Raw genomic sequence first — 13,014 nt, forward strand, 5'->3', positions numbered from 1 at the left:
AAGTGAAAGGAATATAATTTAAGTTTGACAGTAATGAAACATTTAATTTTTGAGAATTATTCCGATGTTTTCCAGAATAAAACCATATTGTCCTGAGTTGTGGAAGGTTAAGAAAGTTGATTAAGTAGGAAAATTTAAATATACAAAACGTTTCTGAACTTGTGTGGTAGAAATAATACATGTAAAAAGAGGACAAAACAGCTACACAAAACTTCCTGGCAGATTAAAACTGCGTGTCAGACCGAGACTTGACCTCGAGACCTTTGCTTCTTGCAGGCAAGTGTTCAGAGGCCCCGAGTTCGAGTTTCGGTCCGGCATGCAGTTGTATTCTGGCAGCAAGTTTCATATCGGCGCACACTCCGCTGCAGAGTGAAAATTTCATTCTAGTTACATAAAATTTTAACATTTCTAAGTACTCAGAATGTGATTTCACCGAGATCAATTTTAAGACAAAAATAAAACCCATTATGAAATGAAAGGGTAACCAGGCCTATTCCTTACGAGAGATCTACATTTGAAGACTCTTTCTAGTATCCTTAGTATCAAAGCCATTTACTATCCATATAAATAATTGCTGTTAATGTTAAAATATTTGTCATTGTAAAGCAACATTAGGTGGAAAGGTACAGATATATTGCTCCAACCATATTGTAGAGGCCATTAATGTCCAGATATCTATTATGATAAAGAAACACTGTGTACCAAGGTATACCTATATTACTTTGACTATAATAATGCTGTCATTAATTTTCCAATGTTTGCCAAGATAAAACAATGGTATGTACATTCAGGAAGCACACACTCTTCCCACACAGTAGCTGTTATTAGCTATGTAATCTATCAGTATTTATAGGTATATGTTTACAGAGAGATCATTTGTCGAAGGTGAGTAGGGGAAAATTTGGCAATACATATCACTCCAGATGAACGATGAGCATCCCTAAATCTTCTTACTGCCACATGACATTTGCGAATAAAAACTATAACACAAGAGGTTACAGGTAAAAGCAAAGATATTGCTTAGAGGTTGTGCTAAGTCATGTCGAGGGATGACATGCGTCTTCAACATGGAATGGCAATTGCAGCAACTTTATGTTATGAAATAGTTTCACATTTCATTCATACGCACCAGTTTCTCAAGTATGAAATCGAAAAGTAGTATTACGAAATTTTTATATAAATTTGGAATCGTCTTATTCTTCCATAATTTGTGTGATGTTCCTGTTTCTTCTTCTTCCTCCTTCTAACAAACAATCTTGTCATCACCAATTCGGAAGTTATTCCTGCCATTGTCAAAATTTGTTCGCCAATTAACTTTACTAAACCTGCCAGAATCACAGGTTTAGTTATCCCGCGATTATTTTCCAGTTAGGCATTATTACATGTTCGTACAACAAGGTTTCCGCTAGCTGGGGACTGTACTACTGGTTCTTACTAGTGTAGCGATCTGGCCAAAAATTTTCTGTCAAAATTTCATTTCCTTGGCTACACTGAGAAGATAACACGTAATCTTTCTCATCTGTTATTCCTGTCTGTCATTTATTTCCATCCTGGTAGTCCAAATTTATGGATTTCGTTAGTAATTATAACAACTCTGATCATTCGCAAGCCCAATCAACCACATAATCAGACAGCGATTGGCATTCATCTGTTCGACTTTACTCCGCTCAGCTCGTATAGAACCATCCCCTTTTGTCTTTTCTAGATGCGACAACGATTCTCCTGACAGAGACATCATGTACACTATGCATGCATTCAAAAATCAACTTATGATTCATTCAGAAATCAAATTAAAATGTGTTCAAAAACGTTCAAAACAGGGATGTGTTTCAAAAATCATACGAATAATCAATCAACAAATGTGTGCTGGATGGTAGGCGCTTTGTGAAACAAGATTCCAAAATTTGAACATAATCCGAGTTGAGCCCAGTGGTCTACCAAGAAAGTGTGTGCTTGAAAATGAAAAGGTCACAGCATCAATTCTCGGTCAAATTGAAACAAAGGAGGTGGATTCTTTCCCATTATACTTTTCCACCCCCACCCACAATTTGCTTTTGAAAATATTTCAATAGTGTTATTTTTACAACATATGCACAGTAAGAAAGTCTTGAATATTAACTGAAGGTTTAGCCAACTTTACTCTATTATCCATTACATTCTTTTGGTTAATTAGAGCTCATAAATATAATTTGTTTACCTAAAAACCATACTAATTACAAATATCAGAATCACGGAACTTCTCTATCATCGACTACGAAGTCTTTCGCGACGGAGTCCTTGCATAAAAAGTTCTCGGTTTACTTGCCGCGTCAAATTTGGATAACATCCCAAGCTTTCGATGACTACCTCCGTCATCTTCGTCAGGGGTAAAACTGACTGTAGTGGACCCGTGTAAACATATATCTGATTGCTAACTTCCTAATAAAGTAAATGAAAAGTATATATAATTAAGTGAAGTATCTATGCAGCTAATGACAAAAATATGTTAGAAAATCTTGCATTCATTTAGTTTGATACTAATCAACATCCTTAGTGCAAACATTGTTATCACAATAGAACCTCATATTTTGGCAAACTAGACAGCATAAGTAAATAGCAATTATTGTCATACCTAAAAGTTCACATTCAGAACAATTTCTCCCCACTATCAGTTAACCCAAAATGTTTTGAACTGTAGCTTGTAAAACTCCAGCGAAAAACAATACCTAAATGTAATTCTAATTATTGTAATCTTATAAAAGGCAGGTGGTTGTGAGTCATTTCAGTCAGTCAGCAAAAGGTTATGATGCGAGCACCTCATATTTTGGCAAACTAGACAGCATAAGTAAATAGCAATTATTGTCATACCTAAAAGTTCACATTCAGAACAATTTCTCCCCACTATCAGTTAACCCAAAATGTTTTGAACTGTAGCTTGTAAAACTCCAGCGAAAAACAATACCTAAATGTAATTCTAATTATTGTAATCTTATAAAAGGCAGGTGGTTGTGAGTCATTTCAGTCAGTCAGCAAAAGGTTATGATGCGAGCAAAGTCTGTGACCATAATTACTGCACTGTGCCTGCAGACAAGTTAACACAAATTACAACTAGTACACGGTACAAGGTCTTCTCTAAATTTTGTATCCGAGAGATCATTTTGCAATTTAACGAGCATTTTTGGTGATTAAGGGGACAGTAAATATGTAATTATTATTATGGACTTTGTCAAACTTCAATAATGATCGTCTACTGTGGTAATAGTGTCAAATTGTAAACTGTGTTGTTATCTCCAAATTATACTGACTGTACACACTGTTTTCGTTATGATATGACTTACCTACTCGGAAGGACAGTGTAACTCGTGAACGTGTTGATGGTTTACTTGTCACACATTAATTATTGTGAATCAGTACATCTCGTTAGGTTACTGCACTCTAACAATTGTCATCATTATGGGACACCAACCGAGTGTAGTACGTGACTAACCATTTAGCTGTGCATAGATTATGTTAGGTGAGGCATGATCTGGCCATAAACAGTATGTGACCCAACGCCAATTAAAGTATTTAAACTGTGAACTTCATGTGGACCCATTATCTAAAATAGCCTAATTCACAACTAGTTTTTCAGCCAGATTCAATGGAGGCACAACTACCAATGGCGAATTAGCATAGTAAAGAATGTAATGTTACAGGACCGTGGATTTTTCACCGTATTTTCGCCTAAAATTCACCTCTCTATTACGCGGACATTAGCCAGAAGCAGAACATGGTTCGAATTTCATGTTAAACTGTAGATGGCATTTTTAAGGGCAGAATCAAAGTCAGAATTATGGTCCACTGGAAACATCGTGGATCAGAGCCCCAGGTGTGACCTATCAGTCATCTCTCAATGATAAATGTGTTACAGATTCACATTAAACTATAGCCACTTCTCCCAGTTGCATAACTGGCTAAGGGGAGCCAGACAAAAGAATCTATACATAAATAGATACGTTCCTCTTGTGCATTAAAGTCACTTAGAGCATTTTTCTGCCTACACATGAAGGCTTATCTCAAGAAATTTTGTAGGGATTTTGATACAGTTTTTGCTAATAGATATTTCAATTCACTAGGAACATTCATGTACATAATTTACAAATTTTTGATGCGAACTGTCTGAACTAAGATAAATTAGTCCTCCAACTATGTTTCTCTGTTTGTATGTGAAGGCTACTGCCCAAAACTAATATATGAATATTAATATTCACAGCACACTGGTACGACCGTCATATTGACAAATGAGCAGCCACAGAGCCTTTGATGTAAGGCTCACATTGTTAGCAGGTTGCAGTTGGGCAGTCAGTTCCCACCTCAGGCACTGGAGTACAGTAGGAAGTGGTGTGGGCTGCTCAAATCCCTTAATTTATAAGAAACTCTTGGTATTCAGATACCTAATGTCGATCTCTGATTTTTATTCGTAACTCTACAAGGAGAACCGTGAACCAAATTACTGTTTTGCCAGAGTAGTGGTCCAGCAGTAGATATTAAGTGACCAAGAGTTACCCATTGATGTTTGATGAGAGAGAGAGAGAGAGAGAGAGGGGGGGGGGGGGGAGGGTGGAAGTAGGGTCAGACAGACTTACGGTCCCCTGCTATAGATGGTCACACTAACACCACTGCTCAACAGCTGGTATTCTTGTATGGTCCTTGACAGGCTCAAAGAACTCTGGATCTCAATTTCTCAGTAAGGCTTGAGAAGCATATTCTACTACAGCAGCATTTGCTACTTCTCAGAATGTACTACAATTGTGTAAAAGATAAGCCAAACTGGTGAACGCTCATGAGAATGAGGTTTAGCTAAAAAAAAAATTATCAGACTGTTTTTTACTGGGGACGAGGTCAGACACCACACCGATAAGCAACGTGATTTCTCCCCTTTCCATTCCCTCTGCCCATTCACCTGTTGACCCCTCAGTCAGGCTGTGTCCTTTGTCTACGTTAGAATGCATACCTGCATCCCATGCAAAAACGATTAGTGTTTTGAAAAAGCAACAGATTATGTGAAATTTTTAGTAAAACTTGGGAAGGCCAGCACAGAGGCTCATTCTCTGTTGAAACAAGTGCATGTGGGGCCACGCTAAAAAAAAAAAAAAAAAAAAAAAAAAAAAAAAACCAGTAGTAACACTGCCACATGTGGAGCTTTGTTTCTTTTTTGTGATGGCAGCTGTGAATTTTGTTTCCTACTCAGTAAAATTGTTGTTGTAAGTGCCTTAATGTTGGAAACAGCTTCAAGTGTAGATGTGGTCTGCTCAATTTAAAAATGGCGATATGTCGACTGACGGTGAACCTCGTTACGAACATCCGTCAACGGCCCAAATGGTTGAAAATATTGAAAAAATTCAAGAGCTTGTGCTCACAGACCATCGACAGATAATTTATCGACTGTCAGAGATTAGTGGGTTATCTTGGAGCTCAGTCCAGACCCGATTTGGGGCAGACAGCTGACTGGTTCTTCCACCAACAACAATGCACCTGCACACACACACAACCATCCCTGTTTTTGGCTAAAATGGCATGGTTCTACTGCCTATGCACATTACCTGGCTCTGTGTGACTTTTTCCTATTTCCATACAAGACAAGGAACATGAAAGGACACTGATTTGACAACAATGAAGAAAAAAGAGCGAGGAGTTGTCAGCCATTTCTAAAGATGACTTTTAAACATGTTTCAAACAGTGGAAGCACCAGTGGGACTAATGTATTAATTGAAAGGGAGAGTATTTTGAAGGGCATAAGGTTGTTTTGTAAACAATTTGAAAATATATGGCTTTTAAAAAATAATTACTTTTTTTGGGGAGGAGGAAAGGTAGCTCCTTTCATGGTGATGAATATCTTTCACAGAAAAACAAGTTTTTTGGTAGTTTAATCAGTCAAAGAGGGACAGAAAGAGATCGAAGTGAGTCATGGCCAGGAAAGGAAGACTGTCAGTGTCAACAAGCTATGTGGAGAGGGGGGGACCACAATAGATTTATTCCATAAAGACCCACGGATGGGTATTAGTGCAATTGCTGATATTGTAAGATTCAACAAAGGAACAGATCACTATATTTTACACAAATATTTCCACACAAAGGAATTTTGTTCAAATATGTGGGTGAAGAACCCGATGCACGGATAGAAAGAGCCGCAAATGATCATTTGTGCTGAAATTCTGAAAACTATAAACAAAAGTCAAAATTTATCAAAAAGTAATAATGTGACGAATTATGGTTTTTCAGTTGCAATACGAAGACTAAGTGACAATCACTGAACTGGAAGAGCCTCAACTCACCAAAAGAATGCTTTACTGTCAAAAACAAAATTCAAAATGACAACAATTGTGGTTTTCGACACCTGTGGAATTTTGTACCTGAATCGGGTGCCTGAAGGTCTAACTGTAATTAAGGAATATTACTTCCAAGACCTATCTACACACTGTTAAAAAGCTAGAAGAAGGCGATCTGAGTCCTGGAAAAACAAGTTGCAAATACTCCATTGAAACAACGCCTACACCCATAGGCGCATACTGCACTGGTTGTCAAATCACTTTTGGCTTAACACACACCTGTGTGGACCACCCCCCTGTTCACCACGTCTTACTCATCACAATTTTTTTCTGTTCCTGAGAGTGAAATACGCACTGAAATGAGTGAAGCTTGGGACAGTCAAAACCGTGAAAAAAAAAAGAGCAATGGAGATTGAACTAATTTGAGCAAAGAAAAATTCAAAATAGCAGTGTGAGGATAATGAAAACGATTATTTTGAATGGTTTCATTTGGTTGTGAAAATGTACAAATAATGAATGTTATATCATTAATCTCATTATTTGTCAGCCAAACCTCATATGATTCCCATATCAGACCCCAGGCTGAGAGAGACCCACGTGCAGTGAGAACGAAGGGAGGCAACTATAAAATTTCAAATAGTTACTGTAGGTGAAAATATGGTAAAAATAGCCAGGTACCTCAGCACAGGTTTACTTGTTACAGCTGAGGCCGACTCACCTTGCCTCTGCCGCCCCTCGGGCCGCGGCTGCCCCTGCCTCCCCTGGCCCTCGCCGGCACGTCCCCCGTCGCGTCTTCCTTCGAGACTCCTCTGGCTGCACGACCTCTCCCACGAGGGCGCGGACTTCCACGCGATCCGCGCCCTCTAGACGCCTTTCCGCCAAAACCGAAAATGGCTCCATTGCCGTCGTCGTCGCTGCCCGAAGAGATGGCATCGTTTCTGTCGTCGTCAGAATTATTTTGCATTCGTGATGCCATCAGCTGAGAATTCCGCTCTTCGGCTTCCAGCACTTCTTTCACCTAGAACATCAATGGCACATTACTATAAAACACACGCCTGTATGAGTGAAGATGAGCATGTGCATGTGTATCTGTGTGTGTGTGTGTGTGTGTGTGTGTGTGTGTGTGTGTCAGGGAGGGGGAGGGGAGGTCGGGTGGGGTGGGGTTGGGGGGCAGCACTCACACTAACAAGTTGGGTTCCTCCTTTGCAAGAGTTCCCAGGAGAGATTACCTGACCCAGGGCATCCACAAACTGTCTAAATCCTCCACCTATACGAACTTCTATAATGATGCCATCTCAGAAGTCCAGCATAACCTCAAATCACAGCTTGAATTTCTGTGTCCATCCAAGAGTCTCTCCTCCAAATTCATTTTAACAAATACAATTAAATGCATTACCAACCACAGTGGCCCTGAGTTGAAGATGCAACATGTTATCTTCAATGGAAAGTCACTGACAGAGGTAGAAGTAACTTCAGGCATGACCTAGGGAATTGTGTTGGGATCCTTCTTGTTCATCTGCGTATTAACCCTTAACTACTGCGTACAAGTTAACTTGTCACACTCCACTGCTCCCCAAGTGCTGAGGATGTGTGTAAACACTATCAATGTGTTTACAGGTCTCGTTCCGAAGACCTCTCATTGTTACGGACGAGTTGCTTCAATTTCTCAGTGAATAAAAAACGAACGATAATAATGATTGCACTTTTCATGTGCAGGGACCCAAATGGGCACGTTCCACATGATCGTCTGCCAGATATAGAAAGCAGTAACTCAAGAATGGAATGAGATATCGTTCTGCTCTCAATTTTAAGTAAAATTTCGATATCTTATCCCGTTTCTGGCACAGCACTGATTGAACTAAACTCAACCATATGCTAGGATTACTCAATTCATCTTTAACTATGCAAACTTACAATTCTGTGCACTGTTTTTCTCAATTTGATGCAGCACATTAACTGTAATAAATAACGAAAATAAATTCAGTCCTTCGCTGGGCAAAGATATCAGATTGTAAGCTGTGCAAATATTGGATTTTTCACCAAATAGGCTTCTTGTTTCATAGTGGACGCAACATCGCCTCTCAGCACAGGTAGCAGCGTTTGGCAAGCAGCACAGTGACAACAAAGCTGCACTCGGCAGAGAATGCTGAGAGGACGTCTGTAGCAGCAAAAGGGTTAATCACCTGGCAGACAATATTGAAAGCAACCTCACAAATACACCTACATTCTTTGCCAATGTTGCCAACATGTACTCGTGCTATCGTGCTCAATTCAGCGATACACAGGTTCCAATCCTGATGGTGGGAAGTTCTCATCGCCAATATTTGACTGGCAAGGAGAGGAGAGGTAGTGTACAGTTCACAGTAACCTGTCTTTGTGCCAATTTCCCGCCAGATCTTGCTGCAGTGTCTTGCAAAGTGTAGGTGTGTCACCTTTGACAGTGACCAGTGTGTCGGTGCTCTTCGAGGGTAGGTTATGTGCCAGTACTGGGTCTCTCACCCCCCCCCCCCCCCCCCCCTTTTCCTTTTGTCCACAAACTCATCTCAGTAATCCCCGAGATGCAGTTACACACAATACTCCGTATCAGGTCAGCACAAGTGACGGGAAACTACTTCCACTAGCACTGATGTAAGATTCTCACACCCAATTCGCTGTGCTTATTCCCCGATTATGCGGATGCTTTGATTTTTGATGAGATACAAGATATACGAGGGCTATCCACAAAGTACATTACGTTTTGGAATTAAAAACAAATAAAGTATTGGAAATTTTTTTTATTACATACAGATGAAAGCCACACTGAAATACTACTTTTCTACATAGTTGTCATTTAAATTAAGGCACTTATCGTAGCAATGGACGAGTTTGAAAATTTCTTCGACATAAAATTCGGCTGCCTGCGCCTTCAACCAAGTGGTTACCTCTTCTTGAAGCTGTGCGTCGTCATCAAAACGCTGCACAGCCAACCACTTCTTCATTGTTGGGAATAAGTGGAAGTCGCTCGGTGCCAGGTCGGGACTATACGACGGATGAGGAAATAACTCACATTTAAAAGATTCGATAACTTCACGAGTGGCATTTGTTGTGTGGGCCCGGGTGCTGTCGTGAATCAGCAAGATCTTTGAGCCTAACTTTATCCTGCGCTTGTTTTGTATTATTGTTCTGAGGTTGTGCAGAGTTTGGCAATACCTTTAAGAGTTTATTGTAGTGCCTCTTTCCAGGAAATCCACAAAAATCACACCTCTTCTGTCCCAAAAGACAGTCGCTATCACCTTCCTTGCTGACATTGTCTCCTTGTATTTCTTGGTTTTTTTGGGGGGAATTTGTGTGCCCCCACTGCATTGACTGCAATTTTGTCTCACAGTTCACATGCTTAACCCATGTTTCGTCACTAATAACGATGCGATCGAGTAATGAGTCGCCATCTTTCTCGTAAGCATCCAAAAACGTTAACACTGCAGCCATTCGCTGATTTTTGTGAATCTCTGTCAAGATTTTTGGTATCCATCTTGCACAAAACTTGGGGTAACCAAGCTTTTCGGTAATGATTTTGTGCAACAAACTTCGTGAAATTTGTGGAAAACTCATACAAAGTTCAGCTATTGTGAAATTGCGGTTTTCACGGACCGCGACATTGACTTTTTTGACAAGTTTGGCAGTCACTATGCTGGGTCTTCCACTTCGCTCTTCATTGTGAACATTAGTTCGGCCATTTTTAAATTTTATGACCCATTGACGCACTCCAGTGATTATGTTGTCCCCATAGACTTCACAAAGCTGATGATAGATTTCTATTGGAGTACAGTTTTTTGCAGTCAGAAACCTTATTACAGCACGCACTTCACACTTCATGGCATTTTCAATTAATGCTGACATTTCAAACTGTCACAGTAACTCAATGGAGTACAGCACGAACCTCTCACTAACACAGCAGGATGCCAACTCAGCAGCGGAATGCCATGACACCAAGATTGCTGCGCTAGCCCTGCTCCTAAGAGACACAAACGAAAACTTAGTGTACTTTGTGGATAGCCCTCATACAAGGTTACGCAAAATTTTCAGGCCTGGTGCTACCATCTGTTGAATACCTTACCTTACCCTTGAAGTAGTTCCCATTCGCACATACACGCCAGACCCAGCGCTTCTGCCACTGGTCAAATGTTTTCTGAAAGCACTGTTCTTTGAGGGTGTCTACCACCACCAGTGATGCTTCTTGATTTCTCTCTAGAGTGTCGAACTGACGGCCTTTGAACTTGAGTTTCAGTTTTGGGAATAGTGTGAAGTCACAAGGTGCCAAATCTGGCGAGAATGGTGGGTGGTATGCAAGCGCTATGTTTTTTGCCAAAAAGGTCCTGGTGAGCAAGGACGTGTGACAGGGCACGTTGTCATGCTGCAGCAGCCAGTTCCTTTGATGCCAAAGTTTGGGCTGCCGTCGTCGCCGCATGTTCCATGGAGCCATCGCAAAACGTCACAGTAGTACATGGAATTCACTGTTCGGTTGGGTGGGACAAATTCACTGTGCACAATGACCTCGGTACCAAAGAAAACGATGATCATGCTCTTCACTTTGCTCTTCACCTGTCTCGCTTTTTTGGGACTTGGAGAGCCCGGGCTCTTCCACTGGGATGATTGTTGCTTTGTCTCTGCTCATAACCGTAAATCCAGCTCTCGTTGCCGGTGATAACCCGTGACAAGAAGGTTAGATCATCAGATGCGGTCTGATGAAGGTCCGTGCACACTTCAACATGCTGTGCCTTCTGATCGGCAGTCAAGATCCTTGGCACAAATTTTTTGGCCACAATGCATGCTCAATTCATCAGTTGACCAATACTCACTACATCCGCAAGGTCCCAAACAGTTTGATGTCAATCCGCACAAACCAATTGTTGAAGTTTGGCAACAATGTCTGGCGTTGCGTGGCTAACGGGCCTTCTGGTGTGAACATCATCTTCAGCGTCTGCACGGCCAGCCCTGAACTTAGCACGCAACTCAGACACACGCGTATGGCTCATGCTCTGTCCAACAAACACTTGTTGAAACATTGAAAGGGTCTCCGTAGCACTTTTCCTGAGATTCGCACAGAATTTGATACACATGCACTGTTCTGTCCGCAGATCCATCGTAAAATTGACACACACCAAACATAGAGTACTACGGAAATCACTGTGGACACGCAACACATCCTTCCAGCTGAATGCCACTCCGCACACTGACTCATCAGATATGCAGCTCTCGCCACCTAGCTGAGCAAAGATCTACTATGCCTACTTTCCAGGTAGCAGCACCAGTCTGGAAAATTTTGTATTCTACCTCGTAATAAATACTGCTGACAAGAAAAAAGAACCTTTTGAAATGTGGCTTTACCCAAGAATGAAGAAATTAGATGTAGAACAAATAACCGACAAAGTAGTAGTAAATTGAACTGGGGGAAAAAAAAAAAAAAAAAAAAGGAGCGTTATGAAACAATTTGGCTAAAAGATGGAATGGAGGAAGGCAGGAGCGGAATTGTAGACGGAGATCAAAGCTCAACAACAGTAAGCAGGTTCTAAGAGCACTTCACGAAGAACTGCATCAATCCAGTCTTCTAACTGAAAACCACACTGGCAACAGGGCTGAATGAATGCATCAAACAAAAATAAATTGTGTCACTCTTGTGGAAAGTTACAAGAGAGAGTCATACCTCTTTCATCTCCTCTTCTTGCTTCGCCTGCCTCTGCAGCCTGTAGTTCTCAATCTCTTCGTCAAGCTTGTCGCTGGCCACATTCTTCTTGTCAAGGTACTCCAGAGTGCGCTTCACTTGGTGGCTGCAACATGTGAGCGATATCTTTAGAGTTTATGATGGGCACTGCCACAGAGTTTGTACTGTCGTGAAACTTGCTGCCAGGTTAAAACTGCCCGCTGGACAGAAAGGCAGGACAGAGGTACTGGCAGAACTAAAGTTGTGAGGTCGGTGTGTGAGCCGTGTCCGGGCAACTCTAGCTCAGCCAGTAAGGGCACCGCCCATGAAACGCGACATTCCGGTTTCGTGCACTGGTATGGCACACAGTTTTGCTCCGTCACGAATTTTCATGAAATTACATACTTTGCAGCAGAGTGAAAGTTTCATTTCATAAGGCAATGGTGTTTCACTTTCTCTGCTCAATTTTGTAGGGGATAAAACCACTATAGAATAGGTTAAAGCATTACACAATAAAAACAAGCAACTGATTTGCCGTGAAAGTAGATGGCGGAAATGATGCAACGTGCCTCTGGGCTGCACACAGCAATTAACGGTCTACAAAGAGTCAGATCACTGCCAATCTCAATGTGAGGTGTAAGGAACCCATTTTAACAGGACCATTATACAGACAAACAATGCACGGACTCAAGAGGCTGACGGTGCTTCCCAGTGACTTTTGCCCATTTACTCACTGTATATGCTATTTTGCCTTCCATTTAATCGACTTACTTGAAGATGTCTTTGATAGCGTTACGGTCGTCCTTCTCCACGTAGCGTGTGACAGCTTCGGTCAGGCCCCGGACCGATAAAACACGCAGCTTACCCTCGGGATTGACTTCTTCAAAATACTTCTGGACAAACGTCTCAATGTGCGTATTGGACAGTAGTTCTGGCTACAAAACAGAACCACAACATTAGACTTCTAATAATGGACATGCTCAAATACAGACTGCACTGCCGAAAGACTTAGATTGTGTGAATTACAAAATTTTTCTTGACAAACTACAG

The 13,014-nt window shown here is 41.1% G+C and overlaps 1 protein-coding gene across 2 annotated transcripts in view; it reads right to left on the bottom strand.

Moving 5' to 3' along the window:
* The window catches only part of LOC126292189 (double-strand break repair protein MRE11), a 120,294-nt gene that overhangs the window by 13,619 nt on the left and 93,661 nt on the right, over window positions 1-13,014 (bottom strand). For both annotated transcript variants that reach the window (XM_049986033.1, XM_049986032.1), the window contains exons 10-12: window positions 12,736-12,899; window positions 11,968-12,091; window positions 7,006-7,305 (exon numbers count right to left, since the gene is read on the bottom strand). In XM_049986033.1, coding sequence (XP_049841990.1) covers window positions 7,006-7,305; window positions 11,968-12,091; window positions 12,736-12,899 — 588 coding nt within the window. The remainder of the gene's footprint in view (window positions 1-7,005; window positions 7,306-11,967; window positions 12,092-12,735; window positions 12,900-13,014) is intronic.

The sequence above is a fragment of the Schistocerca gregaria genome, chromosome 9 (genome assembly GCF_023897955.1).
Source record: "Schistocerca gregaria isolate iqSchGreg1 chromosome 9, iqSchGreg1.2, whole genome shotgun sequence".
NCBI classification, from domain to species: Eukaryota; Metazoa; Arthropoda; class Insecta; order Orthoptera; family Acrididae; genus Schistocerca; species Schistocerca gregaria.